The 27,461-nt window shown below is 44.5% G+C and overlaps 3 protein-coding genes across 4 annotated transcripts in view; 1 reads left to right on the top strand and 2 right to left on the bottom strand.

Annotated features, from left to right (window-relative positions):
• The window catches only part of fbxl3a (F-box and leucine-rich repeat protein 3a), a 299,930-nt gene extending 284,298 nt beyond the window's left edge, over nucleotides 1–15,632 (top strand). The window contains exon 6 of the transcript XR_011474993.1: nucleotides 15,607–15,632. The gene's annotated coding sequence lies outside the window, so the exon portion shown is untranslated. The remainder of the gene's footprint in view (nucleotides 1–15,606) is intronic.
• On the bottom strand, nucleotides 1,346–14,298 carry LOC111959951 (uncharacterized). Its single transcript, XM_070437523.1, has 7 exons — nucleotides 14,290–14,298; nucleotides 11,342–12,883; nucleotides 10,545–11,255; nucleotides 5,131–5,192; nucleotides 2,265–2,447; nucleotides 1,751–1,815; nucleotides 1,346–1,554 (listed from the first exon to the last, which is right to left on the bottom strand). Exons 1-7 carry the CDS (start codon nucleotides 14,296–14,298, stop codon nucleotides 1,346–1,348), a joined length of 2,781 nt encoding a protein of 926 aa, XP_070293624.1.
• On the bottom strand, nucleotides 13,394–25,626 carry uchl3 (ubiquitin carboxyl-terminal esterase L3 (ubiquitin thiolesterase)). Of its 2 annotated transcripts, XM_023981393.2 has the most exons (9): nucleotides 25,483–25,626; nucleotides 25,288–25,299; nucleotides 22,315–22,443; nucleotides 21,739–21,895; nucleotides 20,248–20,333; nucleotides 19,971–20,018; nucleotides 19,695–19,770; nucleotides 19,054–19,112; nucleotides 13,394–14,728 (listed from the first exon to the last, which is right to left on the bottom strand). In XM_023981393.2, the coding sequence occupies exons 1-9, from the start codon at nucleotides 25,522–25,524 to the stop codon at nucleotides 14,645–14,647; spliced, it is 693 nt and encodes a 230-aa protein (XP_023837161.1). In that variant the 5' UTR covers nucleotides 25,525–25,626; the 3' UTR covers nucleotides 13,394–14,644. The 2 variants fall into 2 exon arrangements, with proteins under 2 accessions (XP_023837161.1, XP_070293780.1); XM_070437679.1 differs by lacking the exon at nucleotides 25,288–25,299.
• Nucleotides 25,627–27,461: the final 1,835 nt, after the last annotated feature.

Here is a 27,461-nt window from a genome sequence, read left to right as displayed (position 1 = left end):
ATATGGGCTATATGCCTAGTCTGCCAATATTGTTCTTCTGAGACCCTATTCTATTTCAAAACTCAAGCTTTGATAACAAAATAGATCAGTTGGTGTAGCACTTGAGAGGCACAGCTGAGCATAAATTGAAATAATTAGCTTTTTATTTTACTGGACTGATGGTACCTGCATCTAATGGTCATGGTGATTTCAAGACAACTGGGAACTCGGGGGAAAATGAGGTAAAATCATGACATCAGTGACCTTCAGGTCGGAAAGTCGGATCTCTAGACAGATACCAGAGTTTCCCACTTGGAATTCCTAGTTGGATGACTGTTCAAAAATATTTTTCCTAGTAAAATATTTTTTTTTCTTGAGTTCCCAGTTGTCTTTAACGCACTGAAGTCAAAGAATTCCTAGTTCCCAGTTGTTTTGAACATGGCATTAGTCTCAGCGGAGGGAGAGAGAGCCTCTCACGGTCCCTGCTCTCTCCTTCCTTTCCTCCTGTGTGACTGACCAGAGGGGACCCAGTCGATGGCAAAACTCGAGTCCTACCGCATCTGCCTCATGCACAAATTCACTTTGTTCCTACGACCAGAGAAAGTGAAATATGCCTTGCTATTAAAAGTCACGACGAGCTGCTAATAATAATAATCAAAACACATGGCTATCGATACACTTGGCTACGCATACATTGCAGCGCGAGTGGAAGTAGGGAGAAGCGCGTTTTATGTTTGGTAATATTATTGAATAAAAACAGTGTTGACAGTGCTGAATAAAAACTTAAACATGAACTCACTCAAAAACAGCAGCTCTTTGCTGTATTCTTTGACATTCTCTCTCTGGTTATGGTTTATGTATGTATGAAATCATACGTAGGCAAGAATCAAAAACGTTGCTGTCTTTTCATTTTAGTCATTTAGCAGACGCTCTTATCCAGAGCGACTTACAGTTAGTGCATCTTAAGATAGCTAGGTGGGAGAACCACATATCACAGGCATATAAAGTACATTTCTCTCAAGGAGGAAGAGGATTATTTAAGATCGTTTGAAGAGGTAGGGTTTAAGATGTTTTCGGAAGATGGGCAGGGACTCTGCGGTTCTAGCTTCAGGGGGAAGCTGGTTCCGCCATTGGGGTGTCAGGACAGAAAAGAGCTTGGACTGGGCTGAGCGGGAGCTGACTTCCCGTAATGATGGGAGGGCCAAGAGACCTGAGGTGGCAGAACAGAGGGCTCGGGTTGGGTTGTAGTGAGTTGCAGTAGTCCAGATGGGAGAGGACAAGTGCCTGGATTAGGACCTGCGCCGCTTCCTGTGTGAGGTAGGGTCGTACTCTTGGATATTGGAAAGCATGAACCTGCAGGAGTGCGTCACTGCTTGGATGTGTGCAGAAAACTAAGGGTGTTGTCCAGCGTCACGCCAAGGTTCTTTGCACTCTGGGAATGTGGCACTGGGGAGTTGTCAACCGTGATGGACAAGTCTTTGACCGGGAAGGTCTTCCCCTGGAGGAAGAGCAGTTCCGTCTTATCGAGGTTCAGCTTGAGATATCTGCCAGGCACGCAGAGATGCTTGTCGCCACCTGGGTGTCAGAAGCGGGGGAAGGAGAAAAGTATTTGAGTGTCATCCTCATAGCAATGATAGGAGAGACCATGTGAGGATATGACGGGGCTGAGTGACTTGGTGTATAGAGAAAAGAGGAGAGGGCCTAGAACTGAGCGCTGGGGGACACCAGTAGTGAGAGTACGTGGGGCAGACACAGATCCTCTCCACGTCACCTGGTAGGAGCGGCCTGCCATGTAGGATGCAATCCAAGAGTGTGCAGATCCTAAGGCATCCAGCCCTGAGAGGGTGGAGAGGAGGATCTGATGGTTCACAGTGTCAAAGGCAGCAGATAGATCTATGAGGATGAGAACAGCGAGTCAGCTTTGGCAGTGCGGAGAGCCTCCATGACACAGAGAAGAGCAGTCTTGGTTGAGTGACCCGTCTTGAAGCCTGACTGGTTAGGGTCAAGAAGATCGTTCTGAGAGAGATAACGAGAAAGTTGATCAGAGACAGCACGCTCAAGTGTTTTGGAAAGAAAAGAACAAAGGGATACAGGTCTGTAGTTTTTGACGTCAGATGAGTTAAGTATTGGCTTCTTGAGGAGGGGAGCAACTCAGGCCATTTTGAGGTCAGAGGGGATGCAGCAGTGGTCAGGGATGAGTTGATGAGGGAAGTGAGGAATAGTAGAAGGTCTTCAGAAGGGAGGAGGGGATGGGGTCGAGCGGGCAGGTTGTAGGGCAGCCAGACCTCACTAGTCGCAGGTTGTCATCTGGAGAGAAAGGGGAGAAGGTCAAGGTGTAGGGTAGTTCAGTGTGAGTGAGACCAGTGGACTCAATAGGCTGAGTGAATGAGTAGCAGATGTCGTAAAAACGTTTTCTTCCAAAGTGGTTGACAAAGTCCTCCGCAGAGAGGGAAGAGGTGGAAGATTTCCTAGGGTTAGAGGCAGAAGCTTGAAATTTAGAGTGGTAAAAAGGGCTTTGTGATGGCCACTCCAATACCTTGACTTTGTTGTCCTTAAGCCATTTTGCCACAACTTTGGAAGTATGCTTGGGGTCATTGTCCATTTGGAAGACCCATTTGCGACCAAGCTTTAACTTCCTGACTGATGTCTTGAGATTTTGCTTCAATATATCCACATAATTAGCCTGCCTCATGATGCCATCTATTTTGTGAAGTGCACCAGTCCCTCCTGCAGCAAAGCACCCCCACAACATGATGCTGCCACCCCCGTGCTTCACAGTTGGGATGGTGTTCTTCGGTTTAAAAGCCTCTCCCTTTTTCCTCCAATCATTATGGCCAAACAGTTCTATTTTTGTTTCATCAGACCAGAGGACATTCTCCAAAAAGTACGATCTTTGTCCCCATGTGCAGTTGCAAACCGTAGTCTGGCTTTTTTATAGCGGTTTTGGAGCAGTGGCTTCTTCCTTTCTGAGCGGCCTTTCAGGTTCCGCCGATATAGGACTCGTTTTACTGTGGATATAGATACTTTTGTACCCGTTTCCTCCAGCATCTTCACAAGGTCCTTTGCTGTTGTTCTGGGATTGATTTGCACTTTTCGCACGAAAGTACGTTCATCTCTGGGAGTCTCCTTCGTGAGCGGTATGACGGCTGCGTGGTCCCATGGTGTTTATACTTGCGTACTATTGTTTGTACAGATGAATGTGGTACCTTCAGGCATTTGGAAATTGCTCCCAAGGATGAACCAGGCTTGTGGAGGTCAACTGTTTTTTTCAGAGGTCTTGGCTTAGATTTCCCCATGATGTCAAGCAAAGAGGCACTGAGTTTGAAGGTAGGCCTTGAAATACAACCACAGGTATACCTCCAATTGACTCAAATTATGTCAATTAGCCTATCAGAAGCTTCTAAAGCCATGACATAATTTTCTGGTATTTTCCAAGCTGTTGAAAGGCACAGTCAACTTAGTGTATGTAAACTTCTGACCCACTGGAATTGTGATACAGTGACTTATAAGTGAAATAATCTGTCTGTAAACAGTTGTTGGAAAAATTACTTGTGTCATGCACAAAGTAGATGTCCTAACCGACTTGCCAAAACTATAGTTTGTTAACAGGAAATTTGTGGAGTGGTTGAAAAACGAGTTTTAATGACTCCAACCTAAGTGTATGTAAACTTCCGACTTCAACTGTAGGAGGGCCAAGCACAGGAAGCAGCTCTTTCAGTAGTTTAGTTGGAATAGGGTCCAGTATGCAGCTTGAAGGTTAATATGCTATGACTATTTTCATCAATGTGTCAAGAGATATAGTTTAAAAAAACTTGAGTGTCTCCCTTGATCCTAGGTCCTGGCAGTGTTGTGCAGACTCAGGACAACTGAGTTTAGGAGAAATACTCAGATTTAAAGACGAGTCCGTAATTTGCTTTCTAGTGATCCTTATATTTTCGTCAAAGAAGTTCATGAATTTATCACTGCTGAAGTGAAAGCCATCCTCTCTTGGGGAATGCTTTTTAGGTAGCTTTGCGAAAGTATCAAAAATAAATGTTGGATTGTTCTTATTCTCCTCAATTAAGTTCGAAAAATAGGTAGATCGAGCAGCTGTGAGGGCTCTTCGATATTGTACGGTACTGTCTTTCCAAGCTAGTCGGAAGACTTCCAGTTTGGTGGAATGCCATTTCCGTTCCAATTTTCTGGAAGCTTGCTTCAGAGCTCGGGTATTTTCTGTATACCAGGGAGCTAGTTTCTTAAGACAAATGTTTTTTCTTTTTACGGGTGCGACTGCATCTAGGGTATTACGCAAGGTTACATTTAGTTCCTCAGTTTGGTGGTTAACCGATTTTTGTACTCAGACGTCCATGGGTAGGTGGAGGGAGTCTGGAAGGGCATCTAGGAATCTTTGGGTTGTCCGGGAATATATAGCACGGTTTTTGAGGATCCTTGCTTGGGGTCTAAACAGATTATTGCAAACATAATAAATTGGTGGTCCGATAGTCCAGGATTATGAGGAAAAATATTAATTCCACAGGACAAAACTAGGTCCAGAGTTTGACTGTGGCAGTGTGTAGGTCCGGAGACATGTTGGACAAAACCCACTGAGTCAATGATGGCTTCGAAAGCCTTTGGGAGTGGGTCTGTGGACTTTTCCATGTGAATATTAAAGTCACCAAAAATTTGGAGAATATTATCTGCCATGACTAAAGTCCGATAGGAATTCAGGGAACTCAGTGAGGAACGCTGTATATGGCCCAGGAGGCCTGTAAACAGTAGCTATAAAAAGTGATTGAGTAGGCTGCATAGATTTCATGAAAATCTCAAGACAAAAACGCAGTCATTTTCTTTTTGTAAATTGAAATTTGCTATCGTAAATGTTAGCAACACCTCCGCCTAGTCAATGAACAGCATTCTCACATAGGTATTCCTCTTATCTAGGTGGGTGAGGACAGCGTGGAGCGCAATTGAAACTGCGTCGTCTACGGATCTGTTGGGGCTGTATGCAAATTAGAATGGGTCTAGGGTGTCTGGGATGATGGCTGTCTCTTATACACATCTAGATGTGTATAAGAGACAGCTGTTGGGGCTGTATGCAAATTAGAATGGGTCTAGGGTGTCTGGGATGATGGCGTTGATGTGTGCCATAACTAGCCTTTCAAAGGACCTCACCTCAGGATTACAAATGCGAGTGCTAGAAGGCGGTAGTCGTTGTGGCAGGAAGCCTTAGCGTTCTTGGGAACAGGAATGATGGTAGTCATTTTAAAACATATGGGACAGACTGGGATATGGAAAATGACAGTGAATATGCCTGCTAGTTGATCTGTGCATGCTCTGCCTAGGCCTGTCTCTTATACACATCTAGATGTGTATAAGAGACAGGAAGCGTGCATAAAATGCAATGAGTTCATCTGGAAGAGCGGCATCATTGGGCAGATCACGGCTGGGTCTTCCTTTGTAATCCGTAGTGGACTGTAGCCCCTGCCACATACGGCAGGCATCGGACCCTGTGTAAAATGATTACCCCTTGACCCTATATTGTTCTTTTGATCACTCTGCAGAGGTCGTAGCAGGACTTGTACTTGTTCCTGTCCTCAGACGTAGCCTCAGGGTTGTCTGTGATAGCCCTGTCCTTTTGTTTTTTTTTCTTTCTCACTTTATTTTGTGGGGGGGAGGAGGGTCACCATTGAGACCAAGGTCTAATTTTTTCAAGGGAGCCCTGTGAACATGAACAGAATAACATCAAAACAATAAATGAATGAAGAACAAACAGCTATCACATACACTACATGACCAAAAGTATGTGGACAGCTGCTCGTCAAACATCTCAGTTCACTGGAACTAAGGGGACCGAACCATGAAAAACAGCCCCACACCATTATTCCTCCTCCACCAGACTTTACAGTTGGCACTATGCATTCGGACAGGTAGCATTCTCCTGGCAATTAAATCAATAATGTAATGTGACAGCTAGATGTCCTGTAGTTTGTACAACAAAAAAATAGCCTAAAAACCAATTGTTTAGGGTATTATCCAACTGGGCAAAAACGGATTCATTCAACATTGTTTCCACATCATTTAAACCAAAACATGCAATGTGATCATGTTGAATCAAGTGGGAAAACTGACTGGATTTGAAAAAAGTTACCTTTTTTTCCACCTGACATTTAACCTAAATCAAATAACATGGTCACATTTTTTGTTGATTTCACCTTAGTTGACAACTCCACCAAATGTAAATCAAAACTACACATTGAACTGATGTGTGGCCCGGCGGGATGCCAAGTTAACAAGTGCAACAGAAAAGATAAAACTACAATAAAAAGTATTATTCATACTGTACTATAGGCTATTGGCATGATTTAAACCAGTCAAAATAAATGTATCCTTTGGATATGTACAAACAAGCGTCCCTTTGCACAACAGTTGAACATCTTTCCTCCATCTGCTCTACACCATTGCCAAGTAACGTTAGGCTTACCTCAACTCCACGATGATTTCTGGAGTTGAGAAGTTTAGGTACTTGGCACACCATAAATCTACACATGTAACATTTAGGATAGTCAATCTTAAGTGAAACCTGACATTGTTCATCTTGCTATTGATACTAACCTGGGAGAACGCAACAATGGGTGTGTTCGTAAATCCACTCTGGGGTACCAGAGTGCGCTCTGGGCGTTCGTAAATTCAGAGCAAGTCCAGACGCTCTGGCCGAGGAGTAGGGGTTGATCTGAACGTTCTGACCTCCAAACGACAGTCAAGCACCCAAGCTAACTGACAAGTTACTCTCAGACACAAACGAGATAACACCTCACTCTGACCGTTATACTCGCCCAAGGAGAGCTGGATATGCTTCTGTTCATGTTATCCAGAGCGTTGGTGAATGTAACTGTCTTGCTGGAGACAATTTAATAACGTTTTTTTTGCCGACGTTTACTGTCACCTGCCATATTCAACCCGTGTTGAGCGTTCGTAAATTCATCACTTATTCTGCGCTCTGGCACATTCGGATTAGATAGCCAAAGTGAATTTACGAACGCGCCCAAAGTTTATTTTTACCTACCTGTTCGGTCTCGACTACACACCCGCCAGATTATTCCCTAGATTGTTCGGCCCTACTAACACAATGGATGCCTACTTCCGATGAGGTGGGCTATATGAAGGTATAGAAAGAACTGTAAATGTACCATCCGACCGAAACTGCCGCTTGAGAGTCAGGATGCAACTGCTTCTCTTCCTCCACTCTCCGAAGCAACAGCACCACCTTTGACGCGCACTTTTCTCGACTGGATCTATCACGCCACCTGGCGGAGCAGGTGATTACTTTAGCCTCTCACTTGAGCCATCGTATGCCTACCATACTGTATTGGTGGTGCTTTTTTTGGGACAGTAGTCGTTCCTCCTCAGATGTAGGTACGAGACTGTCAGCTAAATTTAACTATCAGTCTTGAATTAGAACTTTGAGAGCAAATTTGACCTTGGCTGGCCTGCTTGCTGTCTCTGTTCAACTACAACATTCCACTCCTTGCCATTCCTGTAATTTGCCAAAGAGACTGTCCTTTCGGCAATCTTGAAATATGAACGTTCTATAATTAATGAGGGATACGGATGTTATGCTGGCAGTACTGTCGCAGATTTGATTTTTTAAATTTTAAATAAGAGTATAAAGATATGCTAAACTTTGGGAATATCGATTTTTTTCCACCTACACTAGTACACTACAATGGTGTTCACATCATTGCAACCACAACAAAAAAATGATAATTTGACATACTTTTATTATAAATATTGTATTATTTATACCACCATTTTAAAAAGTTCACACCAATGCTGTTATGTTGAAATACATTGTTGTAGGCTTTATGTAAATAAATACACTTTTGATAAAATACATATATACAGTATGTAATTGGAATAACTCACTAGAGTCTACAAAACTTAAATTGGTCTAATTGTGGTGGGCAACAAGTTTAATACAGAGTACTGGTAACTCCTTACTCCACCCACTCCATTCACTGCAACACAATACACTGCATATGAATTACATGTTGGTTTATAGAAAAAAAATACTCTATCTGCCGATGTAAAAGTGTGGTTGGTTTAGCCGCGGGAAGATATTTGGGGGTGGCGGTGCTGCAAATTTGGGATAAAAACATTTCTCCCTGTGCCACAGACTGCTGTATTGTTCCACTAATACGGGAGTAGTAAAGGCCCAGTGCACTACTTTTGTGAGAAAAAAATGTCCAGGCCTGCAGAGGGCTATATCGGTCCGCTAATACAGGCAAGGCAGCCCCGCTCATTAGGCAGGATTATGCGGCTGCCTATGGCGGCAGATTGAAGAGGGTGGCATTTTCTGAGCTAAACTGACCAAGACAACAACACATTAAACTTCATATAGTTCTGCCACAAAACAATTACATTTTCTCTCAACCAGTGCCATATGGGCTTTACTCATTTCATAGTGTATTCTACTGTATTTTTGTCAATGCCACTCCGACATTGCTCATCCTAATATTTATATATTTCTTAATTCCATTCTTTTACTTTTAGATTTGTGTATATTGTTGTGAATTGTTAGATACTACTGCACTGTTGGAGCTAGGAACACAAGCATTTCGCAACACCCGCAATAACATGTGCTAAATATGTATACGTGACCAATAAAATGTGATTTGATTTTGACTCGAGACATTTCACCTTTCATTTTTAATTAATTAGTAAACATTTTGAAAAACATCAATTCCACTTTGAAATTATGGGGTATTGTGTGTAGGCCAGTGGCCAAAAATCTCAATGTAATCCATTTTAAATTCAGGCTGTAACACAACAAAATATGGAAAAAGTGAAGGGGTGAGAATTACTTTCTGAAGGCACTTATATTTTTGTCAATTTCGACCTGCCCACCCTTATAAAAGATGGCATTTGTGAGAATTGCCAGACGGGCAATCCGCCCATGCCCTTTAGAGTTTCGTCAGCAACATGTGGCACAGAGGGCCTTCTGAGTGAGTTGGTAGGGGTGATGGGGTGGTTTGGGATTCACAAAGTGTTTCTTGTCACTCCAAGGTTGTGGATCCATGGACACGCCCATTCCCGCTAACCCCGCCTCCATGTCAGTAGAGTACCAAAACTCAGTGGAGAGAAAAGATTACTTGAACGTGGGGGGGAAAAATGGTCATCACAAGAGAAAGGACAAGAACTGAGAGTGAAAATATGTTGTTTGACCAAATAAACTTTAAAATTGGATGCAAATATCAACTGAATGCTTTCAAAAAAAAAAAAAATTCATAACAAAAAAATGTATTTTTATCTCCTTGATGTTATCCTCACAAATAATCCTGATAGGTGTCAGTCTGGTGTTTTCTGTAATGACCTTAGTGATCACTGTTCAACAGCCTGTGTTCGGAATGGCTGCTCAGTGAAACGACCTGTTCCTACTTGTCCTAGACGCTGACTAAAAAACTTTAATGAGCAAGCCTTTCTTCATGGCCTCTGTAAATAGTATAAAATCACATCCCCACTGTCGAAGACGCTTGATATTTTCAGTGGTATTGTTAATGAGAATTAAAAACAGGTTCAGCCCCTGGTTCGACCGTGATCTGGCAGAGTTACACCACCTCAAGAATTTAATTTGGCAAAAAGTTTGGCACACGCATACTCAGGCTGACTGGCTCGTTTGGGCAAATAAGAAATAAGTGCACTCAGGCTATCCGAAAGGCCAAAGTTAGTTACTTTCAGGAGCAGTTCTCTCGCTGTGGGTCTAACCCTAAGAAGTTCTGGAAAACGGTTAAAGACCTGGAGAATAAACCCTCCTCGCAGCTGCCCATGTCCCTTAATGTTGATGATGTGGTTGTTACTGACAAGAAGCACATGGCTGAGCTCTTTAATCATCAGGATTCCTGATTGACTCAGCCATGCCTCATCTCCCACCCCTTCTAATGCAACTAGCCCTGATGCATCTCTCATCTAATTTATAGATCGGCAGGTAAGGGTGCTCTCGAGCGGCTAGATATTCTTTAGCATTCAGCCATCAGATTTGCCACCAATGCTCCTTATAGGACACATCACTGCACTCTACTCCTCTGTAAACTAGTCCTCTCTGTACACCCGTTGCAAGACCCACTGGTTGATGCTTATTTAGAAAACCCTCTTAGGCCTCACTCCCCCCTATCGGAGATATCTACTGCAGCCCTCATTCTCCACCCGTTCTGCCAGTCACATTTTGTTAAAGGTCCCCAAAACCACAAACACCCCTGGGTTGCTCCTCTTTTCAGTTCGCTGTAGCTAGCGACAAACGAGCTGCAAAAATCACTCAAACTAGACAGTTATGTCCATCTCTTCATTCAAAGACTTAATCATGGACACTGACAGTTGTGGTTGCTTTGCGTGATGTATTGTTGTCTCTACCTTCCTGCCTTTTTGCTGTTTTCTGTGCCCAATAATGTTTGTACAATGTTTTGTGCTGCTACCATGTCATGTGGTGTTGCTAACATGCTGTGTTGTCGTCTTAGGCCTCTTTTTATTCAGTGTTGTGGTGTCTCTCTTGTCGTGATGTGTGTTTTGTCCAAATATATATATTTTTTTTATACCCCATCCCTGCAGGAGACCTTGGGGACGTTGGCTGGGTGGGGCTGGGGACGTTGGCTGGGTGGGGACTGGGGGATGGAGGTGGGGTTGGGGACGTTGGCTGGGTGGTGCTGGGACGTTGGATGGGTGAGGTTGGGGACGTGGGCTTGGTGAGGTTGGGGACGTGGGCTGGCTGGGGTTGGGGACGTGGGCTGGCTGGGTTGGGGACGTGGGGCTGGCTGCGGTTGGGGACGTTGGCTGGGTTGGGGGATGGGAGACGTGGGCTGGCTGCGGTTGGGGGATGGGAGACGTGGGCTGCTGCGGTTGGGGACGTTGGCTGGGTTGGGGGATGGAGACGTTGGCTGGGTGGGGTTGGGGATGGGATGGGATGGGTGGGTGGGGTTGGAGACGTTTGGCTGGGTGGGGTTGGGATGGGTGGAGACGTTGGCTGGTGGGATTGGACGTGGGCTGGGTGGGATTGGGGACGTGGGGCTGGGTGGGGTTGGACACGTGGGCTGGGTGGGTTGGAACGTGGGCTGGGTGGGGGTTGGACACGTGGGCTGGGTGGGGTTGGGAACGTGGGCGGGTGGGTTGGGGACGTGGGCTGGTGGGGTTGGGGACGTGGCTGGGTGGGGTTGGGATGGGTGGGGTTGAGACGTTGGCTGGGTGGGGATGGAGACGTTGGATGGGTGGGCCATGGAGAACGTTGGATGGGTGGGGTTGGAGAACGTTGGCTGGGTGGGGTTGGGGGATGGGATGGGTGGGGTTGGAGACGTTGGCTGGGTGGGTGGGGTTGGGGACGTTGGCTGGGGTTGGGCACGTTGGTTGGATGGGTGGGGTTGGAGACGTTGGCTGGTGGGGTTGGGGGATGGGTGGGGTTGGAGACGTGGGGTGGGTGGGGTTGGGGGATGGTGGGGTTGGAGACGTGGGCTGGGTGGGGTTGGGGACGTGGGCTGGGTGGGGTTGGGGACGTGGGCTGGGTGGGGTTGGGATGGGTGGGGTTGGGGATGGGATGGGATGGGTGGGGTTGGGAGGGGTTTGGGGATGGGATGGGTGGGGATGGAGACGTTGGATGGGTGGGGTTGGAGAAGTTGGCTGGGTGGGGTTGGAGACGTTGGAGACGTGGGGTGGGTGGGGGACGTTGGGGACGTGGATGGGTGGCGTTGGAGACGTGGGATGGGTGGGTTGGGAGGGTGGGGTGGAGACGGGGGATGGGTGGGGTTGGAGACGGGGATGGGTGGGGTTGGAGACGGGGGATGGGTGGGGTTGGAGACGGGGGATGGGGTGGGACGTGGGTGGGGTTGGGGGACGTTGGGGTGGGGTTGGGGACGTTGGCTGGGTGGGGTGGGGACGTTGGCTGGGTGTGGGGTGGGACGTTGGTGGGTGTGTGTGGGTGGGAGTTGGCTGGGTGGGTGTGTGGGGTTGGGGCGTTGGCTGGGTGGTGTGTGGGGTTGGGACGTTGGCTGGGTGGTGGTGTGGGTTGGGGACGTTGGCTGGGTGGGTGTGTGGGTTGGGGACGTTGGCTGGGTGGGTGTGTGGGTGGGGACGTTGGCTGGGTGGGTGTGTGGGGTTGGGGACGTTGGCTGGGTGGGTGTGTGGGGTTGGGGACGTTGGCTGGTGGTGGGTGTGGGGTTGGGACGTTGTGGTGGGTGGTGTGGGTTGGGACGTTGCTGGGTGGGTGTGTGGGGTTGGGGTTGGGACGTGGTGTGGGTTGGGGACGTTGGCTGGGTGGTGTGTTGGGGTTGGGGACGTTGGCTGGGTGGGTGTGTGGGGTTGGGGACGTTGCTGGGTGTGTGGGGTTTGGGGACGTTGGCTGGGTGGTGGGTTGGGGTTTGGCTGGTGGGTGTGTGGGGTTGGGGACGTTGGCTGGGTGGGGTTGGGTGGGGTTGGGACTGGGATGGGGGGTTGGGGATGGAGACGTGGGATGGGTGGGGTCGGGGACGTGGATGGGTGGGGTCGGGGACGTGGGATGGGTGGGGACGTTGGCTGGGTTGGGGACGTTGGTGGTTGGGACGTTGGCTGGGTTGGGGACGTTGGCTGGGTTGGGGCATTGGCTGGGTGGGTTTGGAGACGTTGGCTGGGTGGGGTTGGAGACGTTGGCTGGGTGGGGTTTGGAGACGTTGCTGGGTGGGGTTGGAGAGGTTGGCTGGGTGGGGTTGGAGACGTTGGCTGGGTGGAGGTATGGGGGACAGTTGGCTGGGGTTGGGGACGTTGGCGTGGGTGGGTGGGGTTGGGGACGTTGGCTGGTGGGTGAGGTTGGGGACGTGGGATTGGAGAACGTTGGCTGGGTTGGGGGATGGGTGGGTGGGTTTGGAGACGTTGGCTGGGTGGGGTTGGGAATGGGATGGGTTGGAGACGTTGGCTGGGTGGGAAAAAATTATCAATTCTAGAATAAGGCGGTAACATAAAATGTGTAAAAATTGAAGAGGTCTGAACACTTTCAAAATGCACTGTATACACAGAATTATTACCTAAACTTAAAAATATTATGAAAAGATTGTAGCTATTTACCTTTTCTAATGTTTTTTCTTTTATCTTCTGAGTGGCAGCCAACAGGTACAACGTGTCAAATATCAAATATGAATATTGTACCTGTAACACTCCCCAAAACAAAGTAAATAAAAACTGTACCCCCCAAAAAATAAGTAAAATGTGACATTCTAACAAACAAGGCATTTATGAAAATGTAAATTATATTGCATGTAGCCAAGTGACTAAGTAAGAGGTTTGTTATTTTCATTATATTAAATATGTATAGCCATATTTTCTTGTTTTTATTATGAAAACAAAGGTCAAATATGTACTCTTCTTAGTAATTTAGCTACATGACAGATAGGGTGTGTGCGAGTGAAATCACAAAGTAAGATTTCAATCATTTTGGTATTTTAATTTGCCAGTTTTTACAAAAGGTAGGCACCATGTCAGTGGTAGTAGCTATATCACGTCTTTTTACCACTCCCCATGTCAATCAATAATCAAACATACTTAAAGGCCCATTGCAGTCAAAACTGATTTTCCTGTTTTATTTACATTTCCACACAATGAGGTTGGAATAGTACTGTGAAATTGTGAAAATGATAATGCCCTGTTAGTGTAAGAGCTGTTTGAAAAGACCACCTGAAATGTCAGCCGGTTTTGGTGGGATGGAGTTTTGTTCTGCCTGGTGACATCACCAGGAGGTAAATCAGTTAATAGACCAATAAGAAAAAGAGTTCCAAACCTCTCAGCCAATAACAGCTTGTTTTCAGTTTTCCCTTCCCCACTCACAGTCCCAGCAAAATTCCTGCTTGAGAAATTGCTCTTGCTAACAAGCAATTTCAGTTTACTTTTTATTATTTTAATTGAAAATTAAGTATGGTACTTAATTGTTACAGAGAAATGGTTTAATAGAGAAAAGAGAAAAAAAAACATCTGGATTGGGCCTTTAAATACGTAGTTCAATACATTGCAAGTCAATGAAACTGACGCTTTTCTGTATTTCTCATTTCTGCAGAATACAAAAAAAATCCGGTGACAATTGAGTTTTTGCATACACCTTACCAGTATACCAGCATACACCTTGTCAGTATCATCTTTGAAAGGTTACAGGAGTTTGGAAATCTTAGCAATTGTTCATTGCCTAATGGCCTGTATACTTTGGTGCAGGGTCAGAATAGTCCAACTGAAAGCTCAATTTCCGCTACAGTAATACTGCAGCGTTGTAAGTGATCTGGGGTGGGTGAAGTTTTCCCTAGGTACAGATTTAGGATCACCTTACCCAATCCTAACCTTAACCATTAGTTGGAAAATTGCAAAACTGACCCAAGGACACTGTATCGGAGCAACTTCAGCCTAAATCATTCAAAGTACTAAGGGGAAATGGGGAAGTAGTGATGGCACACACTTCAATAACTTTCAGTTGCATGACAACTTCTAATCTGACAATCTAATCGTATTTCAGAACCAGGCTACCGATTCCTCGCACGCTTAGCTTACTTTAATTATATATATTTTTCCAGTTAACCTTTTGTCATCATACCACATGCTAACCTTATTCAGTAAAAATGCTAATGAGCTAACAAAAGTCAGCACTTGAGAATGATTGGCAGTCGTATTTTCTTCTCTTGTTCGGTGAGTGCTGTGTTCATGCCTTGGACAGGGCCACCACTGTGAAGCGAAGCTCCTGGGGGTCCCGAGCCATGAATGTCTTACACACCTCTGTTGCATCCTGCAACACAGAAAAAACAAACACACCTTGATACATTATACGATTATAACCAGGGTCCTAATTATTAGCGCAAACTAGGGGTGTTGAGTACAGGCACCTCTGTTTGGTCCCGTACTGTGAAACTGAATACATAAAAAGATACAAAAATAAATGAAAAACACTATAGGCTATTCCTACGCTGTGATGTTAGCCTCGAGTAAATATGAGCTCATTACTATTTATTTTTTCAAGCTATTCTGTTAAAAACAACTAGAGCTTAGCCTAAATCATTCAAAGTACTAAGGGGCAATGGGGAAGTAGTGATGGCACACACTTCAATAACTTTCAGTTGCATGACAACTTGATGACGCACAGTCATCAAAATTCTAATCTTAATTGTCCAACTGTCCTTTTGTGAGTCGCAGCCGGGAACTAATTCTGTACGATGGTGAGTGGTAGGGTCGATAAACCAGGAAGATTCTCCATCATTGTTTAAAATCTGCAGTTTGGGAACATTTTGGTTTCCCAGTTGATTACAACTGCGAAGGATAAAGATTATAAAATCGCCACTGCTCAACGAGAAGCTTAAAGAGCTGCCAACACCTCAAACATGTTGACGTTCTTCACGGATGAATCCCGGTTTCAACTATACCGGGCAGATGGTCGTTGTGTGGGCGAGCAGTTTGCTGATGTCAACGTTGTGAACAGAGTGCCCCGTGGTGGTGGTGTGGTTATGGTATGGGCAGGCGTAAGCTATTGACAACGAACACAATTGCATTTTATCAATGGCAATTTGAATGCACAGAGATACTGTGACAAGATCCTGAGGCCCATTATTGTGCCATTCATCCGCCGCCATCACCTCATGTTTCAGCACGATAACACACAGCCCCATGTAGCAAGGATCAGTACACAATTCCTGGAAGCTGCATACTGCATATGGACCAGACATGTCACCCATTGAGCATGTTTGGGATGCTCTGGATCGAGGTGTATGACAGTGTGTTCCAGTTCCCGTCAATATACAGCAACTTCGCACAGCCATTCATTAATGAATGAATAAGTGCTGTGCTTTTAGCACACTACATTTTGATGCTCATGTTAAGTGTGTTTGTTAATATTTAGGTGTAATAATCGTATCTATTATCATATGTAGCCTATATAACAATGTTGGAAAACAGATTCATTTAGTTTTGTGTTCAGTCAGCACAGTGTGTGTTAATTCGTATGATCTAATTTTAGAAGTGATGTGCTCTACCCTGACAGTTGTTTTAACCTCTACAGGATCTGTCCTCTGTCTACACTTTCATAGTATTACCACGACGACCGGCAAAACATTGTCTTTCAATCACCCACGTGGGTATAACCAATGAGGAGATGGCACGTGGGTACCTGCTTCTATAAACCAATGAGGAGATGGGAGAGGCAGGACTTGCAGCACGATCTGCCACAGAAATAGGAATGACTTCTATTTTAGCCCTTGGCATCGCAGACGCTCATTGGCGCGCGCGAGCAGTGTGGGTGCAACAATTGAATAACATGGATTTCTAAACTTATTTTGCGACGCTCGCGCACGCGACGTGTCCGGTTTGGTCAGCATGTAAGGCTGTCAAAGATAGCACAGAGTAGACCTGATGTAATGTCTGATGGCTGCAACTTGGCATCCAACACAAAAGGCACCACTGTACAAACCACGCATGAGGCAAACAAAGTTGTTCGTAAACTAAAATCAGAACAGGTGACAAAAGTTGCAGCATGTGGGAAAAGGGGGCTCTCTAGTTGTCTCAGTGATGCTTCCCTAGGAAACCTTACAGATTGAGGTACACATGTAATCGTGTTAATGGGTTAGAAAGGAAGACTCTCACCTATCTGTCGCAGTCAAAAAGGATCAGAAGGTTTGTGCGGAATACGCTTGCTGGAGAAACCCTTGCTCTTGCAGATGGAATTGATAATGCCATCTTCCTGGCAACTGTTCTCAGAGCTTAACACTGGTGAGGCAAAATGGCGCATTCTACCTGTAGTGTGTCACTGACGACTACTCCCTAGTTGATGCTGTCAAGTAAAACAAGTCGTCGCAGAGACATGACTTCGTCTTGAGATTAGCGGCATCAAGGAACTTATTCAGGCTCAAGAGAATCCAGCAGATTCAAAAGGAACAGCTTGCTGGCTGTCTGACTAAAAAAAAGAGCATCCGCTCTTGTAATCCTAAAGGCACTCCGTAATGGAAAGTGGCAGCTTGACTAATACAAAATAAATAACAGTGTAACATGACCCATTTGTAAATGGGGGACTTGAATAATCCTTGGACTTTAATTATTTGTTGATGTTTTGTCTTTAAAGAAATGTGGGGAATTGTTCATGTTTGAAGTATCCCTATATGGCTGTTATTACGGTACTCTCACTCTTATCTGTGCGCCTGCTCAGAAGTTTCTCTCTCTGGTAGGACTGCGTCTGAGTGTAATGGCATCTACTGTATGTACCTTGGAGATAGGGTGAAGTAAACGTTGTTAAACTGGAACCTCATTGTAAATAAGAATTTGTTCTTAAATGACTTGCAGAAATAAATAAAGGTTCAATAAATATAAACAATTTGGTGGACAGCAGTCTGGATCATTTTTCATTAGGATGAATCCCATCATAACTGAAAAGCCCTGATCTATTCCAAAAAGAGGTCCCGGTCATCCACAAATGGAATGTCAATAGATCGAGAGACTACACACAGCTTCATTTCTCACTGTTCCGACGCACAGAGGGAATGGGACCGGAGTTTATGGGTCGTTTCCCCAAATCCTGTATGGTCTCAATAAGCTGTCTGACATTGGATTTCTGCTTTCCGATATGAACCACAACTGGTTTTGCGTCCGGGAGTTGGTTGGGAATAGTTATTGTAAATACATCCGGATAACAAAGAGTCCTTGCATCTGGGATGACAACATGATAAACCATGGAGATCCCAGCAACGATGCTAGATGGAGGACACTGGCGCAGACGAAGCTCCTGTTGCTCCCCCGTTTTCGAACATTGCTGGAATCTGGAGTCGAGGGGTGCCTTGAACTCATCTCAGACTGGGAGCCGTGGATCGCTCGTTACTCACACGTCCCTGGTATGCTGGGATCGCTGCCTGCGCACGAGACACCTTCTTGCGAATCCTGCTGTGGGAGTGGAGATTCCAGCTCTGTATGTGGCTGAAATGTATTGCTCAGGAACAGCTCGTTCTTCTACCCGTACCTTGGCTTTTACCTTAACCGGCGACTGTCACACACTGGGTAGATGGCATCGGGGTAGAGGTGGTTGAAACGCTGTTGTGTTTCTGTAAGTTTGGGAAATTAACCTCAGTATGTCCTGGTCTGTCTCAATGGCAGATCCAACCAAAGGGAGCGTATTTTTGTAGACCGCATCCACTCTAGAAGCCTCTCTGTGAAAATTCTGTCTACTTTTCAGTTGTGCTATCTCAGTTTGAAGTGCGATGATCCCATCCTTCAGCTCAACATTTTGATTGCACATCGACAGACAACGGCCTGGGCAAATTCTTCCTCCTTAACGACTATCAAAATTTTGCACAACTCACACCACATGGCTTGATTTTTGTTAAGCGAAATGGAAGAGTTTTGCAAGTCCATAGCAATGTCACTTGAAGCGTATGAAAGTCAACATGCAGGACAGCTGCCTACAGCAAATTCTATGAATATTCCCGAAGTGTGGTGATAAAATATACTAGAAGTAAATCAAAAGATATAAAAATGTTATAAAATCCAAGGCTTTAAATCTGAAAATAATCTATTAACCTTCTGAACAAGCCCTAGACCTTTGTTAATGTTTACACTGCCCAACAAAGTCACGGCAAATCTCTTTTCCATGCAACTCCAAATGCTGCAATCGAAGTGAGTTGACTATTGTCATTGATATTCCTACTGTAGGCCTACTTGCCGTCCACTCTGACTTTGAAGTGTAATGACATGTTATGCTTCTGCTTTAGACTGTTCTCAATATCCACGCTACGCCTTGCCCAGTTCTATTATGGGAACTGAGTTCCCAAAGTGAACGTAATTTCAAAACGTAAAAATTTGTTTGGATCTGAATTCCTGGCGATTCCCAGAGGGCTGCAGAGCGGATACAGTGGTGCTCTCTTGTGGACTAGGTAAGTAAGTTCCCAGAGTGATTTCCCTTTCCAATTCCACCCATGATTATAACAATGCAGGTAAGGTACACCTACTGAATATGGAAATATCAGTAATCAGCACGGAAACTCTTTCTGAATAACCGCCACTCATTCAACCAAGGCCGTGGTTGCCTCTACCAAACCATCATCGAGTCTTTACAATGAGATGCATCGATTAGTCGCTTACCTCAAGGAAGCGGACTTCTGATGTTTTCCCATGGGCAATAGGGAAAGGCTTGCGGCCATCTTGAGAGAAAACACAAGATGAGAAACAAACGCTACTGCACATGATCAATATCACACTGCAGTGACTGGGCAAGTCTCAGAACAATCCCATTGTAATGTGGATCGCATGCATAGAAAACTCATGGTAACACTTCCTAAGAACACCCTCTTAATAATGCATTATAAGCATGTTTTTAATAACTTATGGGGCTCAAGAACATGTCACGGATGGGATCTGAAGGAAATTCCCCCTTGGGCTGAGGGTGACTGATTTTGACGACGCAGGCTGGGCTACCTCATAACGAGGCCATGAGCCTCTCCATGAGACGCCACCCCACGTTGGGCGCCATTATCACAGGCGGGATCTGAACCCTGGTCTCCCACAGGAGAAACCAATGTCTTGACCATTAAACCAAAAGAAAATGATCCCTTGGCGAAATTACCCCTCACGTCCACTACAAACGCATTATAAAATGTGCTTACAAGGCATTTTGAAGAGGTTATTCATAAGAAGTGTTACCAAACCCATTTCTGTGTATCTTATTGCTGCTATTGAGAGGTCTACTACAAAGCATTTCAAGTGGAAAGGGGTGTTTCACTTACCCAGTTCATATAAATGTCCCCCAACATTCACAAAAGCAATGAAATGCAAGTCCACTTTTTCATCCAAGCTTGGTGCCTATAAAACAAAAGATCAAAGCACAAGTGGGTCATGTTCAGTATGGGCAAATAGAAAACAAAGAGTTTACAAAGGACAAGTTTAGGTAGTAGCTCCCCATTTCACTCTCTTTCAAAAAGTTGCCCCTGTAGTTACTTATTGACTGCCTTTGACCATGTTCAAAATTGTTGTTTTAGAAAACCCTTCAAATTAATACTCACCTCGGTTTGTCCTTCCTGTGCACTAGATTCATGTGTAACACGGATGCTCTGCAACGGAAGAAAACATCATCCACTTTCATTTCAATCACATCATTTCCCCATGGCTAGAATGACACCATCCACCCAGTGCATTGTCATCATGGCCACCACTTATTATAGGCACACCCTGGTTACCACCAAGCTAAGCACTAAAATGTTTCTAAACCCTAGTCTTGACCCACTAGCACTAATCTGATAAATTATCATCTTTGTATGATGAAGATTTTGATGGAAATACCTCATCTTTCTCCAGGAAGGTGGCCTTGTTCTCTGGGCTCAGTTTAGTGGACTGTACCAGGAACATCTTCAGCGGAGAGTCCGTCTCTGGGAGGACGAGCAGAGAAAAGCATGAAACATACAGAAAGTTACATCACTGAGCAGTGTTAATATCGTCAACAGAAATAGTGACTCAAATATTCGTCAAACACTTACTTTTCAGTGGCAATTGACCAGACTAATAACTGACTAAATAGACTCAGAAAAAAAACTATAACCAAAAGAACATGAATTTTCATTTCAGTTGACTAAAATGAGAAGAGATGAAATGATCTCTGTGACTAAAATCTGACTACTAAATGGACTGGACAAGAGTTTCGGGAGAGATTGAGAGCTTTTCATTGATAAGCACAATTAATATTGGCAGCAGTTCTGTTCATCAGTGGGAAGGACACGCCACACAGACTACATCAGCTGGTGAGCAAGCAATGTGTGTGGGCAGACAGGCTCAGATTACACACACGGCACAGGTGACTCTCTTGCTTCCCGATAGCTAACCAGTCACCACCGGCCTTCTATACCCTTTGCCTGGTTTAAGAAACAAGCAGCCGTACGAAATTAAAAACAAAAGCAGCATTGAGTTCAATCGTAAAAACAACCGTCTATGTTCTTCTCCCTTTTAGTATAGAAAAGTAGGCCGTCTTTGAACTTGTAGTCTCGCTCAACTGTCCCACTTTCCCCACTGCATTTCATAGCCAGGTTCTTTAACCCACGTAGCCAAGTCTCCCTCTTTTCCTCAGAGAAAACGGCTTGATTCTAGCCCTTATCGTTCAAAACATATACTAGAGCTATGCTTTTTTCTCTCTTCGGTCGCACATTGGCGGGCCGAATTTTGCATTCATAAAGCATATCGCGGGCCGTTCTAAAACTAGGCTACTTGCGGATCAGACTGTTAACCATTTGTTTAGGCTATACCTTGTTCAGTCGTGTTACCTCATTAGCTAGCTATAGCTAACAACTTGGAGCGCATTCAGCAGGACGTGTTTAATAAGGAATAACGGCGGCTCTATTCATGGATTTTCTATCTGCAATGTTCGAGAATGTTTTGCAACTGAACATGGCCCTGGTAACATTACCAGTAGCCTATATGTAAACATTTGGTGGCAAAGAAAGAAAAAGGGATAGCAAATCATTTATTGACTAAATTTATCTTGCCACTACAGGAAAATCCTGTAGTGGCAAGAAAAAAGAAAAAAAGAAAAACTTTTCCTGAACGACAACGCAATTACATTTTTCACATCCTCATTTTTTCAATTTATCAAAGCCATCATGGACTACAGTAATTTGACATTGTCAAACTGTGAGCATGCCATTTTCTCCCTCGCCATCTCAATAAGGACAGTCACCGCCCTGTGATCAGTGATGCAGGGTTTGTCATTGGGATTGGGGGAGGAAAGCTGATCCTAGATCTGTACGTAGGGGAAACGTCATCCGGGGTGTGACAGCCACGTACCAAATTCCAGGTGTTCCTGGTTGTTGGCCACAGCGTGAATTAAGCCTATTGTTCCACAGGCGTTGCCGATTGTCTGCTTCATGAAGTAGACATCTGGGGAGACATCCTGGCCCTGGGCCTTGATCTTGGCCTCCTCCTCCAGCCTGAAAGACTCATACTGCAAAATGTGAGAGGAGAGGGAAAGTGTGTCATGTTGTTTTCCTAACTTATGTGTTCTTCTATCGATTATATTCCATTAGCTTCTACTGTAGTTACTGGGGCTGAATGTTTATTTTAACAATTCTAGAATGTTAATAAATACATTTATAAAATACTAAATTATTGCAGAATGCACCTGTGGTGAACACCGGCAAAAAACACAACTCTACATGCGGTTACCAGTATATTTGACTGTCAAATCATTTTCAAGTGTAAAAGACCATTTCACACTTGCTGAAAACACAGGTTGACCAATCAAGACAATAGAGTATATTTTTTGGCATAGCATAGAAGACGGCACCAGCTGTGACTCCTTTTAACTAAATAGCCTAAGTCAAACAAACACACATTCGGTTGGAAAAGCTGGAGCAGACCTACCTTCTCTGTGACAGGGAAGAGCAGCAGGACAGCACACACAGGCCTGGGCACCATGCTCAGAAGCTCTGGGTCCATCCCATACACATCGCCAAACTGCCAGGTCGGCAGCAAACCCAACTGTCGCAGAAACTTGGGGAAGAATATTGGGAGTTAAATCATCATGCATGAAAATAGGAAAGCAATGGACAGGGCAAAGCTCAGGAGTGCTTTAACTTGATAAAATATAAATTAGGATATGAACATGTATAAATCAGCAGGTGACTGCTCCCGACTGGCGCAGCAGTCTAAGGCACTGCATCTCAGTGCTAGAGGCGTCACTACAGACCCTGGTTCGATTCCAGGCTGTATCACAACCGGCCGTGAATGGGCGGCGCACAATTGGCCCAGAGTCGACCGGGTTAGGGTTTTGCCGGGGTAGGCCGTCGTTGTAAATAAGAATGTATTCTTAACTGACTTGCTTAGTTAAAGGTTAAATAATAAATAAAAATCATTATTGTAGCTGCCACACTATCCTTTCAGCAAAGCACACCAAATGTATTTATTACTTTTTTTAATATATTTTTTATTTAACTAGGCAAGTCAGTTAAGAACAAATTCTTATTTACAATGACGGCCTACCAAAAGGCAAAAGGCTTCCTGTAGGGATGGGGGCTGGGATTAAACATTTAAATAAATTAAAATATAGGACAGAACACATCACGACACTACTTAAAGAGAGACCTATGACAACAACACAGCATGGTAGCAACACAACATGACAACAACATGGTAGCAACACAACATGGCAGCAGCACAACATGACAGCAGCATAAAACAGGCTACAAACATTATTGGGCACAGACAACAGCACAAAGGGCAAGAAGGTAGAGACAACAATACATCAAGCAAAGCAGCCACAATTTTTAGTAAGAGTGTCCATGATTGAGTCGTTGAATGAAGAGATTGAGATAAAACTGTCCAGTTTGAGTGTTTGTTGAAGCTCGTTCCAGTCACTAACTGCAGCAAACAGAAGACGAGCGACCCAGGGATGTGTTTGCTTTTGGAACCTTTAACAGAATGTGACTGGCAGAATGGGTGTTGTATGTGGAGAATGAGGGCTGCAGTAGATATCTCAGATAAGGGGGAATGAGGCCTAAGAGGATTTTATAAATAAGCATCAACCAGTGGGTCTTGCGACGGGTATTCAGAGATGACCACTTTACAGAAGAGTGCAGTGATGTGTCCTATAAGGGGCATTGGTGGAAAATCTGATGGCCGAATGGTAAAGAACATCTAGCCGCTCGAGAGCACCCTTACCTGCCGATATACAAATTACGTCTCTGTAATCTAGCATGGGTAGGAGGGTCATCTGAATCAGGGTTAGTTTGGCAGCTGGGATGAAAGAGCAGTTACGATAGAGGAACCCAAGTCTAGATTCAACTTTAGCCTGCAGCTTTGATATGTGCTGAGAGAAGGAAAGTGTACCATCTAGCCATACTCCCAAGTACTTGTATGAGGTGACTACTCAAGCTCTAAACCCTCAGAGGTAGTAATCACACCTGTGGGGAGAGGGGCATTCTTCTTACCAGACCTTTGTTTTGGAGGTGTTCAGAACAAGGTTAAGGCCAGAGAAAGCTTTGTTGTACAAGCTTTGTTGTAGAGCGTTTAACACAAAATCCGGGGAGGGACCAGCTGAGTATAAGACTGTATCGTCTGCATATAAATGGATGAGAGAGCTTCCTAGCCTTGGGGAACACCCTTGGTGACAGGCAGTGGCTGAGACAGCAGATGTTTTGACTTTATACACTGCACTCTCTGAGAGAAGTAGTTAGCAAACCAGGCCAAAGACACCAATACTCCTTAGCCAGCCAACAAGAACAGAATGGTCTACCGTATCAAAAGCTTTGGCCAAGTCAATAAAAATTGCAGCACAACATTGCTTAGAATGAAGGGCAATGGTGTCATCATTGAGGTTTAAGGTTGCAGTGACACATTCATAACCTGAGAGGAAACCAGATTGCATACCAGAGAGAATACTATAGACATCAAGAAAGCCAGTCAACTTGTCAATAATCAACTTTTCCAACATTTTTGATAAACAGGGAAAAATAGAAATTGGTCTATAACACCGTGGCTGCCTTCCAAGCAATGGGATCCTCCCTAGATAGAGAGACAGGTTAAAAAAGTCAGAGATAGGCTTGGTGATGATAGGGGCAGCAACCTTAAAGAAGAAAGGGTCTAAACCACCTGACCCAGATGGCTTTTGGGGTCAAGTTTAAGGAGCTCCTTTAACGGGTGGGAGATGAGGAAATGTTGGACGGGCAATGAGGCATGGCTGAGGTAAATAGGAATCCTGACTTATTGAAGTGGTGATTTAAGAGCTCAGCCATGTGCTTCTTGTCAGTTACAACCACATCATCAACTTTAAGGGACATGGGCAGCTGTGAGGAGGGTTTATTCAAATACCAGAAGCCTAAGCATTGGTCATTTAAATCAGATAAAAGAATCACATTTGATTCGACCAACTTTGGATTCAGATTGATTTCTGTTCTCTATGTCTTTATGGAGCTCGTCAGCATCATGTGCATGTTTACTGCAGTAATTATTGGCTCCAAGAACTTACTAGTTAGCTAGTTACATATTCACCATCAAAATCATGTTTCAGCTCTCTAAAACAAAGAGCAACTGTCTCTGATATGAATGGCAATGCTGTCTAGCTAGCTACTTAGCTGCTATTAGTAGTGGTTAAATATCAGCTGATACAAGTATAACGTGTTGGATATGCTATTTTTAGAGGGTCGATAGTTAAGCTGAACAGCACCTCCGCTTTTGATAACTAGCCACAGCTAGCTATCCTCCAAGCTGGATACTGTGTTGTTAGCCATCTAGCTCGCTATTATTTAGCTTGAAATCTGCGAGTGAGATTCCGATATCCTTAACAGCAACACTTGAAGCCTCCATGATGGGTTTAGCAAGATGATACGACTTACTTACTTGGTTCATCACCTAAAAAAAAAAGAACAAAAAGTAAGCCGTTAGCTTTTGTTCTTTGACAAACCAGCCAGCAATAGCTAGCTAGAATAAATTAGCTAGCTAGCCAACTCATGTGAGATTGAATGAATGAGGAAGCTAGGTAGTTGTGATGACATGTTTAGCTAAATTGGATAAATACAAAGTATGTATACTAACATCTGGGTTGGCTTCCAGTGGCAACCAGCGCTGGCCGTCCATTTCTAATAATATTATAGTTAGCTAGCTAAAATCTTCAGTAAAGTGAAACAGGTCCAACTTCTTTTTCGGCGAAACAGAAGAAGCACGTTTCTTCTTCTTCGGTGGGGTTTATCTGCGGTTGGCAACTAACGTTATGGTGCATTACCGCCACCTACTATACTGGAGTGTGGGCCAGAGAAAGGGAGAAACTAAATCCTACCTGCCAGCCCCGTTGCTCTTAAAAAAGAAAACAACATATTTGAGACTATATCTAATGACGTTCTACTCAATATACTCTAAACTAATTGTATGTATCCCCTTCTCACTTATACTAGATCTCAGCCTCTCTCTTCCCCTCTGATACTGGCCACACTGTAGCAATACATGCTCTGTTTCCTGGCAATACTCACACTTTCCTGTTGGATGCTTTCCTATCACATTGTGCTATTGTGTGTGTTTTTTTGCGTTATTTGTAACTTATTTTGTACATAATGTTTCTGCCACCGTTTCTTATCTCCGTATTTGTCGCCTCCTGTACTGTGTGCGCACAGAACAAGACTCAGCAGCAAGCTCCGGCTGGCCTCCTTCAACCACTCCCTGTTCCTCACCGCCCCTGGTCCCATATATCTCTGGACTTTGTCACTGATCTCCCCCTGTCAGATGGTTACACCACCATCCTTACGGTTGTGGAAAGGTTTTCCAAAGCCGCATATTTTATTCCCCTTCCCAAGTTGCCCTCAGCCAAGGAGACGGCCCATCTTATGGTGCAGCACGACTTCCGGATCCATGGACTTCCGGTCGACAAGATCTCCGATCGTGGTCCTCAGTTCATGTCCAGGTTCTGGAAGGCATTCTGCACCCTGATTGTGTCATCGGCCAGCATGTTCTCCGGGTTTCATCCCCAATCTAACAGCCATTGTTCTGAGCCAATTGCAATTTTCCTAAGTCCTTTTCTGTGGCACCTGACCACACGGCTGAACAGTAGTCAAGGAGCGACAAAACGAGGGTCTGTAGGACCTGCCTTGTTGATAATGTTGAGAAGGCAGAGTATCGCTTTATTATAGACAGACTTCTCCCCATCTTAGCTACTACGGCATCAATATGTTTTGACCATGACAGTTTACAATCCAGGGTTACTCCAAGCAGTTTAGTCATCTCAACTTGCTCAATTTCCACAAGATTTATTACAAGATTTAGTTGAGGTTTAGGGTTTAGTGAGTGTTTTGTTCCAAATACAATGCTTTTAGTTTTAGAAATATTTAGGGCTAACTTAATCCTTGCCACCCACTCTGAAACTGACTGCAGCTCTTTGTTGAGTGTTGCAGTCATTTCAGTCGCTGTAGTAGCTGACGTGTATAGTGTTGTGTCATCCGCATACATAGACACTCTGGCTTTACTCAAAGTCAGTGGCATGTCCTTAGTAAAAGTTGAAAAATGCAAAACAGCTACCCTGGAGAATTCCTGATTCTACCTGGATTATGTTGGAGAGGCTTCCATTAAAGAACACCCTCTATGTTCTGTTAGACAAGTAACTCTTTATCCACATTATAGCAAGGGGTGTAAAGCCATAACATATACGTTTTTCCAGCCCCAGACTATGATTGATAATGTTAAAAGCTGCACTGAAGTCTAACAAAACAGCCCCCACAATAATTTTATCATAAATTTCTCTCAGTCAATCGTCAGTCATTTGTGTAAGTGCTGTGCTTGTTGAGTGTCCTTCACTATACGCATGCTGAAATTCTGTTGTCAATTTGTTTACTGTAAAATAGCATTGTATCTAGTCAAACACTATTTTTTCCAGAAGTTTACTTACGGGTTGGTAACAGGCTGACTGGACTGCTATTTGAGCCAGTAAAGGGGGCTTTACTATTCTTGGGTAGCTGTCACGCCCTGACCATAGAGAGCCCTTGGTTCTCTATGGTGTAGTAAGTCAGGGCGTGACTAGGGGGTGTTCT

Source organism: Salvelinus sp. IW2-2015, linkage group LG36 (assembly GCF_002910315.2).
Source record: "Salvelinus sp. IW2-2015 linkage group LG36, ASM291031v2, whole genome shotgun sequence".
Lineage (NCBI taxonomy): Eukaryota > Metazoa > Chordata > Actinopteri > Salmoniformes > Salmonidae > Salvelinus > Salvelinus sp. IW2-2015.
This window is presented reverse-complemented; position numbering and strand designations above follow the sequence as displayed.

What these genes read in the sequence shown, in the direction of transcription:
- LOC111959951 (XM_070437523.1), bottom strand. An exon ending in AGGTCTCCTGCAGGGATGGG is followed by an intron (nt 5,193 to 10,544) that starts GTATAAAAAAAA and finishes CCTGTTCCCAAG; the next exon opens with AACGCTAAGGCTTCCTGCCA. An exon ending in GACAACCTGCGACTAGTGAG is followed by an intron (nt 1,816 to 2,264) that starts GTCTGGCTGCCC and finishes CCACCCTCTCAG; the next exon opens with GGCTGGATGCCTTAGGATCT.
- uchl3 (XM_023981393.2), bottom strand. Translation starts at nt 25,524, where the DNA reads ATGGACGGCCAGCGCTGGTTGCCACTGGAAGCCAACCCAGAT. An exon ending in TCTTCCCTGTCACAGAGAAG is followed by an intron (nt 21,896 to 22,314) that starts GTAGGTCTGCTC and finishes CACATTTTGCAG; the next exon opens with TATGAGTCTTTCAGGCTGGA. An exon ending in CACAGGAAGGACAAACCGAG is followed by an intron (nt 19,771 to 19,970) that starts GTGAGTATTAAT and finishes TTTGTTTTATAG; the next exon opens with GCACCAAGCTTGGATGAAAA.